General features: G+C 36.8%; 1 protein-coding gene across 1 annotated transcript in view; it reads right to left on the bottom strand.

Annotated features, from left to right (window-relative positions):
* Positions 1 to 3,423: 3,423 nt before the first annotated feature.
* The window catches only part of LOC105625723, a 140,744-nt gene continuing 120,465 nt past the window's right edge, over positions 3,424 to 23,702 (bottom strand). The window contains exons 13-30 of the mRNA XM_012207046.1: positions 22,968 to 23,125; positions 20,022 to 20,143; positions 12,720 to 12,920; positions 11,761 to 11,853; positions 11,154 to 11,393; positions 9,822 to 9,902; positions 9,259 to 9,408; positions 8,736 to 8,756; positions 8,323 to 8,590; positions 7,383 to 7,769; positions 7,052 to 7,210; positions 6,786 to 6,976; positions 6,232 to 6,462; positions 5,496 to 5,996; positions 5,124 to 5,306; positions 4,728 to 4,830; positions 4,506 to 4,640; positions 3,424 to 3,536 (exon numbers count right to left, since the gene is read on the bottom strand). Coding sequence (XP_012062436.1) covers positions 3,424 to 3,536; positions 4,506 to 4,640; positions 4,728 to 4,830; positions 5,124 to 5,306; positions 5,496 to 5,996; positions 6,232 to 6,462; positions 6,786 to 6,976; positions 7,052 to 7,210; positions 7,383 to 7,769; positions 8,323 to 8,590; positions 8,736 to 8,756; positions 9,259 to 9,408; positions 9,822 to 9,902; positions 11,154 to 11,393; positions 11,761 to 11,853; positions 12,720 to 12,920; positions 20,022 to 20,143; positions 22,968 to 23,125 — 3,337 coding nt within the window. The remainder of the gene's footprint in view (positions 3,537 to 4,505; positions 4,641 to 4,727; positions 4,831 to 5,123; positions 5,307 to 5,495; positions 5,997 to 6,231; positions 6,463 to 6,785; positions 6,977 to 7,051; positions 7,211 to 7,382; positions 7,770 to 8,322; positions 8,591 to 8,735; positions 8,757 to 9,258; positions 9,409 to 9,821; positions 9,903 to 11,153; positions 11,394 to 11,760; positions 11,854 to 12,719; positions 12,921 to 20,021; positions 20,144 to 22,967; positions 23,126 to 23,702) is intronic.

The raw sequence follows: 23,702 nt of genomic DNA, 5'->3' as shown, positions 1-23,702 counted from the left end.
TGTTTAAATTTATGATAAAATAATGAGAGATTCAATAATAATAAATGATAAAACGATCTTGTTCTATTATTAATTATTTAATTAAGCTAATTTGATATCTATATTAAATTTTATTTTAGTTCAACAAAGATCTTTATTTTTTTAAGACTATTTTTTTTTGGATTGAGGATGAAAAAATTGGTCTTCGCCATTTTTGCTTGCCATACAATTTTTATTTCATCATTATAACAATAACAGTTTTCTTTCCCGTGTTAATTCGCATAGTGTTTCTATTAATAATATTCTGCGATATTTCGCATCGCTTACACGACTCGTATAAATTACGAGAATTTACCGGTGCGAGGATTTAAAATTTCCCGGCGTTTGAAATTGGCGGCGATCGCCCATACCACAATTATCGATACTATCGATCGCGCGCGCTTGCGATCCTCGAAGTTGCTATTTGACTTAATGGTGAACTTTTGCAAAGTACGTCGCGGTTGCAAAAGGTAGCCGATGTTTCTCCGATTTCTTCGACCGGGCGTGCCGTTATACCGTGCACGATTATGTACAAGAAATTATACGTGCTATACAATGATACGTGCATGTGTATATATGTGTATATGTGTCGCGCGCGTAGATTATATCGTTATAAAAACTTATTGCTAAGAGCTCGGTAGTGTGTGCATATTAAATAAGAGTCAAGTTGGAGGATGCATAAAGGAGCTGATTACGTTCATAATTATCCCTCCAGCATCGGCGGTGAGTCAGATTTTGATGGAATTATAATTTCTTCATTAGTTTTGGATTAGACTCTGCTGACCCTAAATGATATTTTTCTGGAGTAGTTTTTATATATGTATTCAAATATTTTATATATACATACGCGTTATATATGATTTATATATATATATAAATCATATATAATTTTTCAGTATCCAGCATCGAGTGAAATGTCATGGATGTTATAATAAGACTGGTGATGTTTACATAATTGTGATAAAATTATTATAATTTCTTTATTATTGGATCTTGATTAGACTTTGCTGATCTAATATTTTTTTTGGACCATTATTTATATATATATATATATACATAATATATATATATATAATATTTAATATATCATTATGATACACAATAATACAATATATTATATAATTATATTATTGTACAATACATTACATATTATATATGTAATAATAAATTATGTATTATAGCAATAAATATGTATAAATAATATATATATATATATATTTATTTATTTATATACTGAATGTAAATTACATATACATTTAAGACTGTATCCAAAATTGCACCTCGACGCTGAAGGGATACAGTAATAATATTAAAAGACGAAGTAATATCGCGATATTAAATTCAAAACTTGAAAAATCAAGCCGAACTAATTAAAAGTAATATAAGATATATATATATATCTCGTGTATGATCGTTTTTTTCCGTAATTTCTACTTTTACATAACAAATGCTCCAGCGTATCCTGCATCAATCGGTACGGCCATTCTTTTTAATTGACGATTATTTAATCGCTCGATAGGAATTTGGCACTCTTCTCTTATGTGTGACAACTGCTCTAAACATTAAAACGCCATACTACAATGGCCCATGAAAAATCGTGTATATAATGTTAATAGCAACGGACGCTTCAGAAGCGTGTGTACTGTATATATGTACCGTGAATTTCTTATAATCTAGTTTACATGGTAATTCACACACTTGCTTTTTTGTCGCCAAGTTCGGCGAATAAAATCTAGAAAGGCTCGATTTTAGCACGATTGTTTTCTTTAATGACTATAATGAGCTTTCTATAATATAATAAGCTATTACCTAAACTTTAAGTCTCCTGGAGACTCTTAAGACTCTTGGATAGTCGTCACATATTGAATCATGACGTCAGAAGCGAGAAAGGACACGTTAATGTTATGTATCAAATAAAGACAATTTGGATAAAATAAAATAACGAGATCGCTTTAAAACATTTTGAAAATAAAATGAATGAAAACTATTATCTTATCCTCCCCTGACAGTCAGTAACTAATCGTAAAAATTGATAAAAGACGTAAAAGTGAAAATAGACTATGCATGTGTATTGACTAAAAATACTTCACGTGCCTTTTATTACTTTTTACGATTATTAACTGTCAGGGGGAATAAGAATAGCTTTCATCTATTTTTACAATTGTTTTAAAACGTTACTCATTATTTTGTTTCAAATAATTTTCATTTACAAATGATTCAATAAAAATTAAAGTGTCATTTCTTATTTCTGATGCCTCATTATGGCTTTGATGAAGAACCTTAAGTTTTATATAAGAAATTGATCAATCACAGTTGAATGTGAAAAGAATAATCGACTATGATCAATTAACTATGGTCAATTTTTTATGGACTTTCCACAATAAGTCATCCAAGCTTTAAATTTTAAGCAAAGCGAAATTGATCAATTATAGTCAATTATAGTCAATTATTTTTCTTACATTCAACTGTGATTGATTAATTTCTTATGGCTTAAGATTTAAACCTAGATAATGATTAAATGTAGAAAACCTATTACAGTTTAAAACTTAAAGCTTAGGTAATAGCTTATTATAGGAAGCCCATTTCATTTCAATTTCGTCTCATTGCTTGACGCGTTACAATCGCATACTTTTGTTTATCGCCGCTGAAAATGAAGAATCTTCTCCGCGCCATTAAATCTAATGGTACCATCTCACTCACAGACACTTCGGCGAGGATACGCAAGTCTCGTCTGTCGACATATTATATATAAAAGTTTGCCTCGTGAAAATGATTGTACGTAAAACGGGAAAGGACATAACGATATCCAAACCAGATTTTCAGTCAGATGGGTTTTACAGTCTCTTATACTTATAAATACGCGATTTGAAAACTTTCGAAAAAGAACTTTCGATCTGCGAAGAGACGCGGTAAAGGTTTCTCCAAAGCCGGAATATATCGCCCGGAAGCGTATTAGATTAGTCGCGGGTAAAGTCTGACGTTCGCCAGATTTGTTATTGAACGACCGAACGCCTGAATTAGTAAAAAATGACAGTAAGTCGCGATGTTGTTCGATTTAGTGTTTAAAAAGGGATGAGCTTCGTTTGATAATGCATTGATAGTCCTTTCTATCGCGCAGTTGCGTCTGCGCTTTCCTCATACGCTTTTTCGTGTGTACTTGAACGTTACGAGCTCTTATCATATATAACAAATAATGACAATTACTTATATTATACCGTATTATTTAGTCGATCATTATATATACAATGTAATCAGTGCACAAATAAAAAGCACTTCCTCAGTATGTTGCATGAACTTCCATTTTCTTAACTAATCGTTGAGAAAAAAGTTCCCTTTCTCTTTTTCTTTCTTGTTCTTGGTATTGGCAGTAGTTTTGTGCTTCTGTTTGTATTCTTGGAACGATGCTTAGGAATAGAAGTTTTCTCTTTGCTGATAAAGTGGTAAAGGAGCCACTGGCGAGAGATCCTCATCATCCAAGCTTGATTCAGTTTTCAGAGGAAGCGTTGCTAGAGCTTTCACTGTTGATGAATGAGAGACATAATGAAGCAATTATAAATTATAAATTAATACGTTTATTGAAATGCAGTCTTGTTATCTTCAATGCTTTTACTATTATATATTTTTATTTATTATCATTTATATCATTTATATCTCGACTATTCCTGTGAATTATTGTTTTTTACACAATAGTTATTCTATTCTTTCAATAAACGTATATCGATGGAAGTAATATTGCGGTTGTATCTGCTTAGCTTGATCGGAGGAAAAAAATAGAAGAAAAAAAGACGAAGGAAAAAAAAGATGAAAAAACAAACCTGAAAATGATAATGTGACGTGCGTGTCCTATAGGGAGGGATGGAGTAAGCATGTCGGTCAGTGTGCCTGGTTACCTATACACACACAAGCACAAAACAATCCAAACAACAATTCATACTCCCTAAGACGAGACTGTATTCGCTGTCTTGAACGAAAGCTATTAATAAAATCGTATAAAAATAGCATATAACTAAGTAATACATGCGTGTTCGCATTTGTGAGAAGATTATGTGAACGTATGCACAATATAATGTAAATTGCTCAAATGAGCACCGAATGAACACTGACAATGACGTTAAACCGAGTTTCTGTAAAGGACGTTCTACAATGTGTCACAAACACTCCGTGCTCACCAATGCTTTGCGATAACCTAACAGAATTGCGTCCATACTAATTATTGACACTTTTGATTGGCTGTCGTGAAAGATTGTGACTAGTGACGAGGTGTTTGCGATATTATAGAACACCTAAGCGATAGAAAAATAAAAATCATTGTACCATAGCAAATGTGTAGAAAATGTGAAACTGCACTCATCATTGATCGAGCGTGGTAAAGAAATACGTTTTTTTTCTTTTTGAAAGCTAAAACGAAACGAGCATGCTGCCATAGCTGTACGTAAAAACGATTACAATCATGCAGCGATCGTACTTGGAGTATTATCGACACGTACCCGCTACCATTTTACTTTTCTCCATTACTTGCTTCGCCAGTATCTGATTAAGTTGGAGAATGTGTTCCCTCTGCCGTTTTTCTTCCACTACTTTGCGTTTCAAGGTGTCTGATTTTTCTATGTTAGAATCATCATCTGAAATCAGGTGTATATTTACAAAATATTTTTGTAATCATTGTCACCAAAAATGGTAAATAATTGGAGAAAAAAAATATTGCATACCACCTCCTTCCGGTGCAGTTACGGTTGTCTCTGAGAGCATTTTCCTAATTGCTTCCGCCTTTTTTAAGCGTTGCTCTTGTTCTTCTGCTGTTAGCTCCGGCGTCTGGAAAAATAATAACATACATAATAAAAATATAATAACATATATTTAGAATTCAATTAATTCAGTTTAATTTAATTTCAATAATGATTCAATTATATTATTTATACATATAATTCTCCAATATATCGAAGAATTCTATATAAATAATAAAATAAAATATATTATCTTTTTCACGATACAAATTTCTAACATATAATCTTTTCGATCTTTTATATTAAATTTATATTAAAAGCAAGTGTAATTAAATTGATTTTTATGAAATTTAATTTAAAGAAATTAATGAGTATAAATACCTGCTCAGGAATATATCTCTCGGGAATGACAATTTTATTAGGCGTGCCTAACAGCTGGTCTATAGTACTCTCGTTATATTTCAACTCCTTGTGACTTAATGTTGATCGCACCACGTCAGGAGCATTTATCCTGGGTCTGAGCGCTCTTTCCATGTCCAGATCGTCCCTGGCTCTACCCATGCCCTAGAAATTATCAAAGATTCTCGTAACGTAAAAGCGAAAAATCAGGATTTTCGAAACTACCATGATGGGCAATAGTACGGCACAGCGCAGCGATGAAAGTCAGTGAACAGGAAATAGACAAAGTGAGACAGAGGTAGACGAAGATAGGGAAATAAGAGAGAAACAGAAATTGAATGAAACAAAAAATACCATCTTCGAGAAAGTATCCTCTAGATCGAGCACTGGTTTGCTACTAGACACAGTGTAATGCCGCCTTTTCTCGCGAGGAATCTGCCTTCGTCTCGGTCCCTCCACCCTCTTCTCCGTCATCTCTTTGATAATTTGTTTGGCAGCCTCGCTCTTGAACACTGGCGACAATTGCGGCGAATCAGATTGGTTTGTGTTCGCCCTCGTTGCGGTAGTCGGTCTCTCGTGAATGCCGACGTTAGTCGGCGATGTTAATTCGGGGCTCATGGCACCCGCGAGAGTGCCGATTTTCTCGTATTGCCTGTACGGTCCAAGCGAGTAGTTGTTATAGTGAGACTGCGCGGCGACCATCGTCGCTTGCGACGGATAATTCTGGCTCTGGCACGGGCTGTACGACGAGGCGGTTGAATAGTTGGGAGAGCTCATTGGCATGTGAGAGCTGGACGTAGGACTATCCGTGTACGGTGACAGAGTGCTATCGGAGCTGCCGTCATGACTTTCGAACTGCGATGGAGCGTCAAAAAAAATTGTAAAATACCGGGATCGAAAGGATTAACAAAAATGGACGAGCGAGACGAGCGTCAGGATGCTCGGAGTAGAATAAAATTATCAATAATATTCGCAAAACTATATATACATCAATAAATGCGGAAGTAAGGTTTTGTTATATGGAATGATCTGAGAGGTGACCTGGAATTGTGTTTTTTAGGTATCGAAATTAATTATTGGCAATACTTACCCTAATTTTATGCCGACGTGCCATCATGCTCTTCAGGGCATGCATACTGTCGCTTCGCGGTGGAGGTACCACGGGTCCATAGTGTACTCCAGTTTGCTGTTTTTGCCCGCCGAAACCACGTGGCAGAGACATGCTTCTTTGGAATTGAACATCGTCCAGTTCGGACAGCTGAACCGTGCTCTGCGCGTGAACAATTGGCGATTCCTCCACTACTCTGCCAAGCTGAGCTTTCTAGATGTTAAAAGATCTGCATTAGTATAAGTTTAAAGAAATTGATGTTTTTTTTTATTAGATTTCACTACACTGAAAAAAATTCTAAGTTTTAATAAATATTTGTTAGAATAGTTCTAAGTAAATCTTTACTAAATGTAAATATGTATTTGTTTGATACAAAAAAAATTAATTTGTGTGATTTAATTATCACTTTTTATTGAGTAAATAAATATTTATTTATTGTAAGTAAATGTTTACTTAGTACTATTCGAAGAAATATTAAGATTTAGTAAATCTTTTTTTCAGTGTATTTGAAAAGGCGTAATCGAAAACGATTTTACTTCGAATTTTTGGGAGCCTCCGAAATCATCATCGGACAATCTCTTCGCACCGCCTGGTGCCTGGAGGCCGTTCGTCAGAGGAATTCCAAGATTGCTGGTTCTGTCGCCGCGATCCCTTTGTCGCCTTTCCGATTCGCGTTTCACTATGCGCACCGTTTTAATTTCTTGTTTCTCGCGATTGTGCATTAATCCTGCAAAAGCACGAAGAATAAAATTTCCGATGTGTCAGGCTTAATAATGTTTCCGCAGTGGAACGGGCGACTTACCGGCGAATTTGTTGTCCTCGTTTTGTCTATAATTATCATTCAATAACAATGCTTCCTCGCTCAAAGGGGGCGGCGGTGGCGGGATATATTCCGGAGCAGGATTTAGCGTACCATTCATTATATTTCCGTTATGCTTGCTCGTGTCGGCAATATGATCACCTTGCGTTAAAAATACAAATCGATACTTGAATATCAGAATATCTTGTGACTACGCTAATTGCTATTAATTGTTATTTATCTAATACACGTGAACATTATTAATAACAACATAACATTATTGATGACATTAATAGGATGAATTTTCACCATAATAATCCAACAAGAATATTACCTGCTACTCTTGAATCCGTATTAACATACAGAGGCACCACTTGAATCACGTTACCTTTGCCCTGCATTTGGTCTTTCAATAATTGTTGCTTTAATTGGTGTTGTTGAATTTGTTCGCGCAGCTGTGGCGAAAGCGTAGATATGTGATTTTGTGAGGGTTGTACAAAGGATTGCTGATTATGTGGGCGATTCAATGGGGATAAGTCCTTGTACTGGGTAGGAGAGCTGTATCGTTGGTGGGAGCTATCGTTTTGTTTATTCGGAGGTGAGATAGACAAAGACGGACTCGACGGTGAGTCTAAACCATGGTCCAGGGTTATTCCGGAATCTAAATCAGTTTCCAACCAAGAATTTTGCGTACGTTTCTTCGAATGATGCACCTGAGGAGCTAAGGAGAAAATTGTATCTTTTAAGCATCATTCTTTTTTCGTGAAAAATATACATTCCGATATTAACGATGTTAATCCCGATGTTTAACAAATAATCAATAAATGTAATATACTATTTTATTTACAATATATATTTGTATGAATGTATACAAGGATAAGCATTATGAATATATTACTGATTAAAATAATCTTTTTATATTAATTTATTTAGATTAGGTCTGTCTAATGTTTTGCCCACCTCTCTTCCATTGTCTTATTGAGCGAAACAGAGAGAAAATAAAAAAAATAAACGCTAGAACTCTGCCCAGACCCGTATACCTTTTTGTTTCCTTTCTATCTCGTTCAATGAGACACTGGAAAGGCGGAAGCGTTTACCTCGCGAGCCAATTATTGGACGAGCCTGATTATAATAGAGTAATAATAAATTTTGATTAATAATGACAGTTTATTACAATATTTTGCAGTCTTTGATTAAGTTTGAGTCATCTTGAGTCAATATTAATTCTTAAGTTTTGAAAATTTTTGATGGTTTCCTTAAATTGTTAGACTCACCGTGCGGTGGCTGCGGGCGAATTTGCTGCACCAAACTATGAGATTTCTCTGTCAGTTGGCGAACTTGAATGCTCAGTTCCTTCCTCTGTCTCTGCAGATCGCCGACGAGTTGTTGTACTCGTCGTAATTCCGCTTCTAGCGGTGCGGTCGTGCTCGAAGTGTCCCTCGCGACGTTACCGGCATATCTTCTGGATGCTTGCACCTTTTGCCTCAATACCACCAAATCTTGCTCCAATCTCGCGTTCTCGGCGACCGTTTCCTCAAGTTTCTGAAAGCACGTGAGAGAGTTGCGGACTACCAGATTAAAAGAATGCGCGACTTTGACCGTTAGCCGACTATCACATTACGAGAATGGCAACTAAACAGCGAATGACGGAACTGAATGGTATAATGTTGTGAATAATGCAATTTACCTGGAAAAATACCGGCTTTACCTGGAAACAGTGAATCGAGACTTTAATTGCAATACGTAATACAATCTACTCTCGTCATTTACATTCTCTCGTGCTACTATCTTCTTGTATTATTATTTTCACGATATCGCGAATTCAGATTGGCAAAGAATAATAAAAGACAAACTTAATAAAAGCACGATAAAATGATGAAGCAGACGTTCACTTCAAATTCAAATATTCATTGATAAACGAGTTATTTCGTATCGTCAAAAAATTTTCTATTAGCAGAAACATCGGCAACAATGAAGCGCGTTGGAATATTCAATACGTTTCACGACGTTAAAAAAACATACGAAGAATTACAGTACAGCAATTACTCGCATTTTGAAATCCGGATTGACGCGCAATTTACTTGTTTTTCTGCCAATCAGTCTGCATCGATTTTTAATAGATTTGTTCCACGTATGGATCAATCGGGATGCACGAAGGCGGAAGCGCGTGTTAGCGGCTGTCATCGGTATACATTTTCGAAATTATCTACCTTCGAGTTATGGGCGAGCAGTATCCTCACTCTGCTCAGTTCGCGTTCCAACAGGAGTTGCTGCTTCCGATATCGCTCCGCTTCGGCCAAATTGCTTCTGCTACCTTGCAGTTTGTGGCGCAACCCGCCCAAAGCTTTCTCGAGTATTTCCTGCGAGCATTAAGTCGACCAGGCGTGTAATGTGATATTGTAGATTTCTATATCTTGGAATTAAGGACAGCTCCTATCATTTCGCAGTTTATTGTTACATCGTTTTAGTTTCAAGCAAATAACGACATCGACTCTCCTCTAAATTGTGAAGGATATAATAGATATCATATCGGGTCTTTGTATGGGTGAGATTACTCGGAACTCTTGAAGCTTAAAGTCAAATTCGATAGAATTATCTTCAAAAATATTATAGAATATATTTCTTCTAGAAGAAACTTGGATGGCTTTCGTACATTCATCAGTTTGGTGGAAGATCGTTATAATTGCATTCTTAAAACATATGCCAAATTTTTCGAGCAATTTAAAGACTTTATTCTAAGTCATTATTAGGTCATTATTAGGTTCATACCAACCTTGTCCTGCTGGAGACTATGCAATGTGCCAGATTCCTCCTGAAGCAGTCGATCGAGTTTGTAGAGCTGCTGCACTTTGGCCTATGACATAGAAAGGATATCGAGTGAACGACGAAACCTTCAAATTTCGCTGTTCAAAGGACAAGCTAACGTTTCAATTGGAGCAGATCTCAGAGAAAAAGGAGATTTGCCATCGTTAATTCTAGAACAACGTTCCAGAATCTCTATTTTCTCAACACCCTGTCTCTATTCCTGTCCGTAAATGAAATTCTTTCGCGAGTAGCGAAAAATATTGGTCAAAGAAACCTTTTAATTTCAACAATATTATGTTCGATAATATTATTATTTTGATTTTATATTCGATAATATTCTTTAGTGTGACACATAATTTTAATTTATTATAGTACCTATTATACTTCTCTATATAGCAATTATTTTAAACCTCTTTGAAGTCAACGAGATTATTATTGTAATAATTAGTTAAATTGAATATTAGTTAAATTGAAAAAGAAAGGAAAAAGAGTAAAAAGGTTCTTCATTACCTTTCTCGTTCGTTTTTATTTATTTTTTATTTGTTTATCGCACGGAAATGTATTTGTAAGACTGCACAAAAGTGTCAAATTGGATTAATTTTGTTATTCTTAATTAAATATATGCTTAATTAAATTTTGACCGGTGAACGACGTATGCGATTGTTGAAAAGTCTTGAGGACAAATAATAAGAAGAAGGAAACGAAAAGTAAGATACTTAAATGGACATTGTCCTTAGAGACTTGACTCGTCTAGAAAGTATATATCCTTCGGTAAAGTGAGCTCTTCGCAGAATTTACGAGAGGTCGTAAATGTCGTCCGAGTTCGGTCTCTCTTGTGGTTGAGACTGCGAGAGTAATTCTTAATTTTTGCACATACTCTTTTTCCAATCGGCCTTTACAACTTGTCTACCGTGGATTTCGCTTAGTATTATAGCACGCGAGAGATCAGGAATTGCTTTCATTGGTCAAGAAGATTTCCATGTCTGATGCACCTCACGCTTTCTTAGCACGGAGTATTACATTGTGGAAAGAGAATGTAATAATACGAGACGTAAGAGACAGAAATTGGAACGGGTAAAACGTATATTTCATGGATGATATCTGACGAGATTGAGAAAGCAAAGAATATATGTACTGTAAATCGAGACATTCCGTTTATAAGATCGTATATTTTTAATTAATGCGTTTCTAACGCTGCGAAAGTATAAGAATTATTTAAGAATCCTAATTAACAATGATTTCTATTGCGTGTATCCACATTAATTAAACTTTTTTGTGGAATGATAATTAAATGAATCACCTGCAACTGTCCATGATCGGGACTCAACCTGTCCCAATCCCTACGTTCCTCGGCCAACAATCGCTGCTCCTGCACCCTTTGGTTAAATTCCAAACGGTCGCGATGATCCCTCGCGTTCTCGTGCAGATCGTGTCGAGAACCGGAAACATTGCTGGTCCCGTTGGCAGTGTTACGATTATATAAAGAACCCAGTTTCACCATATTGTCCACGAGGTTCACGAGAGGCTTACTCTTCTCGTACTTTTTTTTGGGAAAAATCGAACGTGATTAAACTCAAAGTACTTTTTAATGTGCAATATAAATGTTAATGTGTAATACAATGTGTACTAACGTTTAGAAACAGTATTAATTAACAGTATTAATTAAATCAATATTTTTTAAAATTTTATATTGATGAACGTTATCAAAAATTAGAGAAGAATTAAGTTTGAAAAATACGATAATAATTTAGCCACTTTTTAAAATTTGAAAAAATTATAATCTCAAATCTTTTCAAAGTTAAGTTATTTATTCTTTTTCTAAGTTATTGATTGCTAAAATCCATCGTTTCATATCTATGTAAATATTTCGAGGTAAACCTCCGCAAGGTATATTTCACGTGTCTCACCTGCTTCTCGAGATCCATTAGATGCCTCTTGAGTTCCTCGAGTTTTTGAAGATTTTCTAACCGTCTCGGCGTGTCGAGATCTGCCAGTCTAGCCTGCGGGTGCAAACAAAATACACGAAACGTTTATCGCGTTTATTGCAGAGGTTCCTTTGCTCTCCGCGTCAAAACAAACAACATTTGCGTTTTCGCGCGTTAAGCGACACGTTACTTCATGACATACAACGCAATAAAGCCGGACAATAAACACATATTTGCGTAGAAAGGCGACCCTAAGTTCGACTCGACTTTCTCCTCGAATCTCACACGTCACGAGATCACAGGTGTATATTCATCTATGTCCCACATTTGACGTTGAACATAGTCATCTGATAATGTTCTTTAAAGAAAGAGAAGTGATTTTTTTTTTTAGTCCAATAGTCCATGAAGCTCCGAGTTGAGACTCGGAGCTAAATATAAGACGTGAAAGAACCAATGTATCGCTTGCTTAGCAATCAATTACACTTTGCGGATCGCAAAGTCCGTAAAGCGCAATTGAATACGTTCAATCCGTTTATTTGCGCGCGAGCGTTACGTCACATTGTCAACTATGAAAGAAAAGAACAATATTGATCACTCATACTATATTATCGTCACGTGGATTCACAATCTGCGTGCATTTACAATCGATCTATTCTAACACATCCTGAAAGATCTCGTCAAACTGCACGATCGTCTGTCAAAGCAAATTATCTCTTTCTCTCTTCCTCTCTCTTTCTCTCTAACGCAAATTAAAGCAATCATTAAAAAGCGACACCCCTCGAGCTCGAGGAGCCTACGACGTGTCTCTCCAGACGGCTTCGGTTTGCCAGGACCCCTAAAGGGGCCCACGACCGCCATCGTCATCGTCACCGTCACCGTCCGTGGATCATCTAATTACTGTGAAAATTTCGTGAGATCGCGTGCAAAAGTTCTCTTCGGACCTGCGCCTCGATCTCCATGTGGCACGTCTCCATCGCCTTGAGGACCGTCGCATTCTGACGTCGAAGCTGGATCAACAGTAGCACCAGTTCCTCGTGGGTCCTGCCGAGGAGCTCGCCGGCGGAGACACGCACCAGCCCGGATGCGCCAGCCTGTGTCACCAGCCTGCCGCTGGCATCCGCTCTCAGGGAGCTGATGTTACTCTGTCGAGGCATGCAATCGTTTGTTAGCCACACACGCAAACAACGCAAGTGTAATCGAGCTGTGACATATGGAATTGTTACGTTACGGGGCTGCGAGGATTGCTCAAGGTATCGCGTGAGCTTTCGCACGATGGAGAAATGAGAGGACGAGGCTTTTGTTAGAGAAAGCAAAGCGATGGATTAATTTTGCAATTATACACGGAATACACCGAGTGGATTTGATTGGCATGGAAGAGAAGAAAATATTATCATCGACAGCACGAGTTAAATTACCATCAACATTTCACAATTGCGCCAATGTAGACGGCAAAATATTGTAGCTACTATTGTCCTAAATCATCCGATTCAGTGAGATCTTTCAGAATATGCAATAACTGTTGTTTATATACCGTTGACTTATTTTTCTCTTTCCCATATCTTCCTTCGCTTACGTAAATAACAAACTATCGCGTCAATATAATAAAGATGTGTATAGAAATATATACGTGGTCATCTAGTTTTGTGGACCATAACTAATAAAACGGTGGAAACTGGTTGGAAACAGATTCCACGCGAATGTGAGAAATAGAGAATGTGGCGAGCCACACTGACCCGAATTACAAGGTAGCCCGTTTAGCCGTATCGAAATTTCAACCGGCGGTTTTATGTCAGTTGTGTCTGCGAGATTGTATGTAAACTTTTTAACTGCTGGAATTTCTCGGCGAGAGCCTAGGCAAGAGGGGATTACCGCTTAGCCGATTTCCTCGTCTGCCATTTTGCATTCGTCCCCGCTGTTCCAAAACCGCTACGTTTTAGTGGCTTTTACGGTTGGATTTGTGGTAGCTTCAGAGGTGAAGCGAGAGGCGAACATCCGACTGGGTCGTATAATATAATACGACAGAAGGCAATGTGACGTAAAGTGGAACGCGATGCAAATAATTGCTGAAATAACAGCAGTTATCGAAGAGTAATTTGTTTAATATTTGCACTGCGCGAGGCAATTGTAAATAAATAATAATAAAGTGACACGCTATCAATTTACGTATAACTACATGACTCATTCAGCTGAATATTTACCCGCATTTATGTCAAACAATCGTTTGTGTATCGATATTATTTCGTCAGTCAAACAATCGTTTGTGTATCGATATTATTTCGTCAATGGAATGAAATTTACAATTTATTTCTGATCGTATAAATATCCCTTTAAATTTCTATCGCTCGGTACAAAAGTATCATGTAAGAATCTCTTTATATTTATCTCTGACTATTTCCTCTCTTTTATATCTCTCAATTTTAAAAAGTTTAACTAGTTCAGACGTGTTTATCTATAACGTTCGACTTTCAAGTAATTTCGAAGTTACGAGCAAATTAGCTGAACGGTCGTATCTCTTGTGCGCCATTGTAAGAATTTCTAAAGATCGTAGAAAAGCGAAGAAACAGAGGGCGAGTCATAGTTTTCTATTACTTTCCAATTTTCTAATACGTCTCTCTGGCTGAGGGAGACGAGCCAGAGGCGACGTACAAATTCTTATAGACATATCGACACGGACGAGCGCAAACAGATACAGGTCATGTCGAGGTTCGATGCACGTAGCGTTGCAGTGAAGAAATATAGAAATGAAATTCGTATAGCAATCACCATTGGATCGTAGTTTTCTTTCAGTGAAACGAAAATACGCCTTCTTTATTTTAACAGACAGGTCCCAAAAGATAGCTCGTACGCTCTTCGCATTCCACTGGAGTCCTCGCTGGTCGCGGTATCTTTGCGAGGTCGTACAATCTGTATTCGCGAGATATATCAGAGCGAGATCGAGGGCATTCCCTTGTCAGGAATGGTCGCTCAGCGAATCCTAAATCCTTCGCCAATGAAGTACGCATTGAAGTACGTCAACATGATCGCGCGATATACGACGAAGGAACATCGCGAAAAGGAAAGGCACGCTCACGCTTGCTCATTGTATCGCCAAGGACAATTCCTCCTTAAACAAGCAGAGTTCTTGTAGAAAGTCAAGGAATTTTCAATTTGCCGCATTCTCTTGCGGCTGCTTAATGCCTGTCGACTTTTATCTTCTACGTATAATTCAGAGTTCGCCACAAAACTGGAAATCAAGGAATTAAGGCAATTGAAAACAGTAAGGGAAATCAAGGAAGGTCAGGAGATTTTCTAAAAGATTAAAATTCTTATTTTAAAGAAGTTTTATATACGTACATCACATCTACGTAGTTTTGCAATATTACTAACTTAACAATTAAATGCAAACAGTATCAGTAATTTTTTACGAGCATTAACAGTAATTTACATTACTATGTTAAATTGCTCTCTTAACAAAATATTTAACAGTTTCCAAGTCAGAATAAAAAATTTTAAAATATTGAAATTCAGAAAAAACATGAAATTTTATCTAAAACTCAGGAAAAAGTTATGAAATTTTAGGATGAGAAATTCGTGGCAACTCTATAATTATTAAATGCAGACACATGTTGATAATTATATAAAAGATATTTCTTCTTTTATAAGACTAACATGATAGAATCCACTTCATTTCTTCGAAAGTACAAACAAAGCGTGATGTCCTCAATAAGTTTAACAGAGAGACCCTGAAAATTCACGCTGAATTTCATCTTCAGAATGTCAAATTTCAAAGAAAGGTTTCCGGAGATCACTTTCCATCCTTCCTAATTTCAAATCTTTGACTTCCAACGAATGTATCAAACAAAATTACTTGATCGCATTCCAGAAATAGTAATCTGTGATATCTCGAATCTTCTACTTTACCTGTTTGCGCTCTGGAAGTTCCTACGTTTTTCTCACGGATTAGTCAGATGGGGGATGTTTCAATTTGCAGAAAATGAAGAAATTCCACGAACTTACGAATCTCGCGTTGGGGTGACGAACGAGAAGCGGTATGGCGCGCGTCGAGCGACGCTTCGGCGGGCGGACTGGCATGCCCGGTTGGATCGGCTAGCTTGTTCGTCGACCGACCAGCCGGTTGCATAGTGTGCATCGCCGCCTTGCCTGGTTCGCCCGGTGCCCGGCGTTTTGTATCTTTTGCCCCCGAAGGGCCCCGGTCGTGGTCTCTCGACCACACGCGAGTATGCTTGCTGACGAAAGTTCGAAGCTGCTTATTCATGTTCCTCTCGCTTCATCGCGATTCTCTCATTCCGCGGATGTTCTTCCATCGACTTCTATTAGTTATTAGAACGATGACATGGACCAACAAACGAGATTTACACGTGATAACGGACGTGTATCTCTTTGCGACATCCCGCGGTTGACGCGTCCCTAAGATATGAGGTATCGATTTACGCGGGAAGATGATTCGCGGTTTAACATTATTGTGATGGTTCGATTGGTAAGGGGGAAGAAATGATATTTTGCGACTTTTGTATTTTGTATTTTGTAATATGATCGTTGGGTAGTGGTCGACAATAAGCTAAAACTCGAGACGTAAATTGATTTTCGAACGCTACATAGAAAAAAATGATTTTACCGAAGTGTTTAAAAATTTAGCTAGATACAAATTTGAAAATAATTTTATTGGATTAAGTAAAATAATAATGCGGGAATCTGAAACATGATGAGCAATGTTACAAAAAATGTTAATATTCTAATAGTTTGAGCGTCCTACATAATTATTTTGATGCTTCGACAAAATTTAAAAAACAATTCAATTTCGACAATATTTTCAGATTTGTTAGATACTTCAGCAAAACTGTCCTTTCATGTATTCTTTTAATCTGAAGCGCTGTTGAAAGAGGAGAAATTAAGTATTCTTGTAAAAATTGGAGAATCTTGATGGCTTATTTCGCCAGCTTCTGACGCAATCACATTGTATGCAGTGCCACCACTTTATAGATGGTTTTTCACAAATCCTACATTGCCGTAATAAATAACATATTATGTCAGAGCTATTCTCCTACGCTAAGATTCGTCGTGAGGAACGATGAATTCGTGTAGAAGGATGAATGCCGTGCCATCATGCTCAGACGGCGAAATCCATTGTGCACGAAGCTTAAGACTCGTCTGCAGTTCCTTGGCACGGTGCCCTTGCTGACCGGTGCTGACCGTATGCAGGATCGACCCTGGACCCCATGTTTCTCGTTTGTCTTTTTCTCTGCCGTCTCCGTCGCTCTCTTCGCTTCTCCTTTCTTTCTCTTTCCCTCGCCCTCCCCTTTCGTCCTAGTCCTCTTGCCGCCCTTCGCCACTCCATTGTATGTAATGGCGCCAGGACGACGACACTCGGTCGTTACTTTCTTGCCTTCTCGTGTTCTGCGCGTTTAAGATAAGCTCGAGTTAAGAAAACGATGGGTTCTCGTCCGAATTTGCCGTTCACAGGGCGAAAAATCCGTTTCTTGATTGAATCTAAGTATTCGTTGTTGCGGAACAGGTCGTGAAATCGTGTCGAAGAATCGTCTAACAGGATTATTTGTAACACAAACTTGTAAAACTCCTCAAGCCACGCTTAGAATTTTATGCTATACACTAAAGAAATGACTTGAAAAAAGATGTAAAGTGCAATCCTAGATTCATTAGATTCTTCGTTATTTTAATGTGATCGCGAAACAAAAGAGTTCTCGAAGTTCTGCTCAGTACTGGAATTCTGTAATTCTTAATAATACTGTCGATATCGTTATATTAAAATTTTAAGTATCTTATTAACCATTGTTTAAAATTTTAATTAAAAAATGAACTTATGGCATTTGTTATAAATTATCTTAATTATTCCTAATTTTAAGATTAACTTTTAAACTTAACGTATAATGCTGTTAATTAATAAGTAACAATTCAGGTAAAAGATTTCGAGATGAATGAAAAAAATATAAGTGTCTAATATTTTTAGGCTAAAGGCTGTATTATCGTTGTGAACATTGAGAAATAAAAAATAGCAATTACTATAATTTAACTATAATTTTTAGTCTTTTTTTGGGGGCAACTATATATTTACAATTATTTCAATCAGGCAAATATAGTTAATTATGATATTAAAGAACGGTTACATATACTGCTTGAAAATGTTTAGTTTTTTCTAACATATTTTTAAATTATTATTATTACCATATAAATTTATCGTAGTAAATGAATTAAAAAAAATAATTATATTCACTATAATTATAATTGCGTTTACTGAATAAAAATGTTCATTTATTTATCATTTACATTCTATCTTAATAATTTACTATATTAATATTTCAAATTATAATTTATAGTGTAACTTTTTCACGTTTCAACTACATGTATGGTTATTACTAACATTATAGCAGTAATAATTATAAAAATGAAGCTCTTAACCCATAATTATTTTACCTCGCAATTATGCAAATATTAAATATTTTTCTCTTAGTATAGATATGTTTAGTATAGATATTTTTCTCTTAGTATAGATATAAAAACGTAACAAAAATATAACGTTATCGATACTGTTATTACGAATCACCGAATCTCAATGCAATTTTCGATCGACACCTCATTTTTCATTGATTTTCATTAAGTTTTGATTGCAAGATCATGACCTAATGCATTTAACGAAACAACAATGATGACCTATTTCATATTCAGGATCACATGGATCAATGTGATACTTTGTAAATAATGAAAAATTCATCAGCAATAACCTCATCAGAATTATTTTTCGTTTGGAAAAGTCGAAAACGCCGATGAAAATAATTCGCCTCGCATTTATTGCGCACGATACCATAAGCGCAAATATTATCAATTCCATTTACAACGCGATGCATACTGTGCATATAACACGTACGAAGGTGAGAGTCTCTCTCTCTCTCTCTCTCTCTGTCTTTCTCTCGGGGCAACATTTTAATTAATTGAGCTAATGGAATTTACATGCTGCGATGATGATATGCAGGCTATGCCACGTCAATAAAACGGATAGCGTGTGTGTTTGCATGACAAGAGACAAAGAGACAGTTATAGATAAAAGCAGTAAAATGACAAACCGTCGATCGTGCAACGTTCGCAGGAGAATTCGCCATTTTGTTTCTGGTAATTTGATCTTGGCGCGATAACTCGATCCACCAATATTATATAAATCGGGGATTTTCAAGCTCGTCGCCTTTTTATATGGACAATAAACTCACGTCGTGGACGCGCTACCGTGCTACACGTATACGTAATTTATTTTTACGAGCTGAAGGATTAGCGAGAGAGTAAGCCGTACGCTCGTAAACAAACCACAAGCAATTTGCGAGAATGTTAGACTTCACCGCGGAACCGAACCGAATCGCCGTCGGATGTCAGCCATCGGCGAGACTTGGTGCGTGATACAGGTGACACTTTTACGAAGCGTGCGCGTTCGCAATCGTTCCCCAGCTATAAATTTCCCGTTTGCGGTGACTGGCCACCGCGACGACGACATGGTTAATTCACGCGCGCGACCGTTGCACGATCGATGCCGCGAATGGACGCGCGAATTTCCTCTCTCCATCCATCATGCTCTGCCATGCCAATCGGGATCGACAGGACTAGAGACCGTCTAATAAAAGTCTGGATGTGAGAAAGCCGCTTTTGATTTGTTTTCGCCTTGTTTTAACAATTTCTGAGAGAAAGAAATAATTAGGAACAAATAGAACAGAATAGAGAGAAAGGGAAGAAGTAGCAAATATATGTCCTTCTCTCTCGCAGATTTTTGTTAAAACTACCACTCTGCATACAAAATTGCGACTCGAGTCCAGACTCTTATTGGAGGGTCACTAGACTAGAGCTCTATATGTAAAGAATAGTGTAAAGGTCTGCCATGTTTATCCTAATAATTATGGGTGTTTTCCAATAAGAGATACAGATAACACAGTGTAACACAGTGAATCATTACATCCTTGTTCTTTATACTAATGTTAAATGAAAATGACATGATCACAGTATCACACTGTGTCGCTTGCTGGAAAGCTTGCTGCAATCACATATCGTATTAAAGAATTACTAAGCGCTATTGGATGTTAGACCATCAAATTAAAAATGGCGGTCGAAATAGCCAATAGGAAAGTTGTGCTAAGTATTCGGCTCAGATGAAATGATTACACTACTCTTTTATAAATAGAGCTCTTTTCTAGACGGGGCGCTCTTTCGCACCGAGGTGTTAAGGCGACTTGCCCGTCGCATTTACTCACCCTTTTATGCAGCAGCTCGCTGCAATCTGCGCGTGGTCGCTGCTGGCCTTGTCTTGGACCCGTCATCGTGCCTCCGCCGCGGTCGACCTCCCTGCCGATCGGGCTCATCATTTTTCTCTCGCCTGCGAGCAGAAAAGAAGATAAGTTACGCAGGAGAAAGCCGCTGGAAGAGGAAGTCGCGTAGTTCTGAGCGTGTCGTAACGAGCGAAAGGATCTATGAAACCGGAAATATCGAAATCGACTGATTTTCTCGAAGATTTTTTTTTCTTTGTTCTTCCTCCCTTTGCTTTGGCTTGCAGTCTCAGATTCAGAATAGTGGAATAGTGAAAAAAATTGTAATAACGACCGAGCAGATTGACTTTCTCTTTAATCACGTGAATGGTAGTCGTTTGTATTTGCGCCTTAACTGCTTAAAAGACTTAACTGCGCCGGAACTGTCGGAGCTACTGCCTTTCGTTATGATGTTGCATCCGTTACAGGATAATATCGCAGGCATTATTTTCAGCCACAGATTGCCACAGACTTTCTCTGAGGAATCTTAGAATTCTTTCTTAGCAAGAATTTAATAAATTAACGATTTTTTTATATTATATTTCAGCGATTAAATTATACATTTTTTTTCATCATAAATTCAGTTTCGTTCGTTTTTTAAATATCTTTTAAAAGATCTATGGATATTAGCATATTTGTTCTGACTCGACAATCTGTGGCTGGACTGAACGATAATGGATCTGGAACGCCTTGTATAGGATATTCAAATGTCTACAGAAATGTTCTGCAGCTGCGACCGTTAGACGTGTCGTAAAATGGAGAAGCACGGACTTCTGTCTAACGCAGAAAATTGCGCAGCTATTGTACCTATACAGATACAATCGGATTGCACAAAGAAAATTCTTGGTGAACCGTGATATTTAGATTGCGGTGTTTCCTCTATTCTTTTTTGAAGAAGATATTTGCTAGGAGATATCATCCAGGAGCATCGTTCGTATTTCCAAAAAAATTACAATGTTTTTTCCAATTTTCTTAGCATCAGATTCGATCAATCAGATTCGATTCTCCAAACGCGGTCAAGGGAAAGAAAGAAAATTGGCTGAAATTGTATCACTTATTCTTCAAAATGCTTGTCGTTACAAATTTACAATTTTTTTTAATTAAAAAGGAATAATGAATAGTGTAATTATGATTTCTCTTATGATTCTCCATTAAAGCCCCCATTCGCGCGATAATATTGTGCAACCTCAATTCGTATGTTCCTCCGTGGTTGGATGACTCGATATCGATCATGCGTACCTTTCCGTAGTTAGACAGGGCGTACGGAGGCACACACGGGATTTCCATTATTCCACGTTGTGCATTAGATAGGTGGCACACAAACCTTACCAGGACATCACTGCCACGGATCCTCGGGTAATTAACCCCAGGCGCCCGCTGAAATTCTCGACCTAAATTTATGCGCTTTTCAGGCGGTTCGGCAATCTCGCGATTCAGAGCAGACGTTAAATCGCCGCTTAATCTCGCGGGTATTAATCGCTCATCCGCCGAGCGAGGCTCTGTTCATCATTCGTAAGTTCGCACGAACCAAACGTTCCAAACGAGCCGGATTAGAGACCAGCTTCGAATATTAGAGATAGAGATTTGCTGCAGTAATATATTACGTAGATTATAATAATATTTATGCACATACTATATTTTATAATAAAATGTAATATACATATTAATGGATTCTCGATATTAAAAATAACAATTTAGACAATAAGAATACCGCACGGTACTTGGAATGCAATTATTTTATTAGATCTTTTATTATTATATTCATTTATTAAACATTACAATTTCTTCGGAAAGGAACGTTTTAACATATTTCGGGATATTTTCAGCGATGATATAGATGTTCAATGACGATGATAATAACAAAGTCCAATCATATATCTGACATTAGTGACAACTCGTTCCACATTTTTATATTTTTGTCTTTCATACGTTATGTGTGACTGCAGATTTTATTAATTGTATTTCACAATTCAGGCTGATTTTGCTCATGGCAATTGGAGGCCAAATCAATTTAATCAATTTCACAATTTAACGAATTTAATGCTGCGAAATGATGTAAAATACTTGATCATCATTTGAACATAAAACATAAAACAAGTTTTATTATTATCGCTTATTATTATTATCGCTGAGGATGATCGAAACGTCTGTTTTGAAAAAAATTGTAATGTTTAATAAATTAATATATATTTTTTACATAACAAAAAATAAGGCAAAAGAAACTAATTTTTATAAGCTTGTGCTCATTTAGTGTATATGTTTTCAAATAGAATATTATTTTTTCGAACAAAAATCTTTTGCAATATCAAGATGTTTCTCCACTGCGTACCGCAAAATTTGTGTCACGAAATTGAGATAATAATTATACGCGAAATTTTACGAAAATTTATCGGGAATACTTTGAAAAAAATCTGATTAATTAGCGCGCTTAGCGAGCCATTAATTTCATAGCGCAATGTGCCCGGTACGTTGAAGGATCATTTTATGAACAACGTGAACGTTGTTACCTTTGGCATTGTCTTCGTCAGCGTCATTAATTAGCGTTTGCACTCTTGTGTGCTTTGCTACAAAAAGGAGGAAAGTCGTAACTCTTTCGCTCGGAGACGGTATTACAACCTAGTCGACGTCGTAACTTTTTTTCCTAGCTGTCAAACTTGCCGTCGCGATAGTGATTCGTATATTACGACCAACAATATATTAATTGCACCTTAATCAACTTCGAGTTCGAGGCAAAAGTTTGAGTTCTTTCATAAAGCCGGATTCTTCGGAGTTAGCCGTCGCCAATTAATCGCTTCGCCACCTGCTAGATTCATGGGTCGCCTCATCGAAAAGTTACCGTGGAAACCGTGAAAAATATCGGGCAGATTAATAAATATAGTACAAAGGAAAACTTACTTGGACTGTGCACGCGTATCTCGCTGTCGCTGGGACTGGAAACACGATGGTCGTTTAACGAAGTGACTCGCAAATGTCCGATCGGGCTGATCAATCGCTGAGTGGAATGACCGCTCGGCGATGCTAACCTCAGGTCCCTCATGTCATTACCGATAACCCTGAAATTTGACGAACAGGTCAATGGGCCGATTCGTAGAAGGCCACGTTTGAAGTGATGCCATAAAGTGACCTAATGCAGAAAGAAGCTGTGAGAGAAAGTTAAGTCGCTGAACGTTTTAAAAGGAAATATGATGCTCTGATACAATGGTTCCCAAAAATTCGTTTTGCACTATTAAATTCATAAATGTCAAATTATACCTTATTTTTAATTATTTCTATAGATTGCTCTTAATCATTATGTCAATTTAATTCAATCATTGAAGTTAAACAATTTAATTCAAGAGAATGTATTAAATTTGATTTATTTTATTCAAATTTAGTTTATTATTTATTAAATATACATTAATATTATTATTTTCTTTTCTGTAGTTTAAAAACAACTACAGAAATGGATTAATTTACATTTTGACATACATGGAAGTTAGAAATAACAAAATGTTACCTCAAGGGATTGGGTTGCCATTGCTTCTTTGATATCTAAAAATGCAGTCTACAAAGACGGGAACACAGGGTCTTGCATAACGCATAACGCATAATGCATAAGAAAATGAACCAATCAAAGTCCTTCATTTTTTT

The sequence above is a fragment of the Atta cephalotes genome (genome assembly GCF_000143395.1).
Source record: "Atta cephalotes unplaced genomic scaffold scaffold00003, whole genome shotgun sequence".
Lineage (NCBI taxonomy): Eukaryota > Metazoa > Arthropoda > Insecta > Hymenoptera > Formicidae > Atta > Atta cephalotes.
Note: the sequence above shows the minus strand (reverse complement) of the source record. Positions and strands in the feature narration are given on the sequence as shown.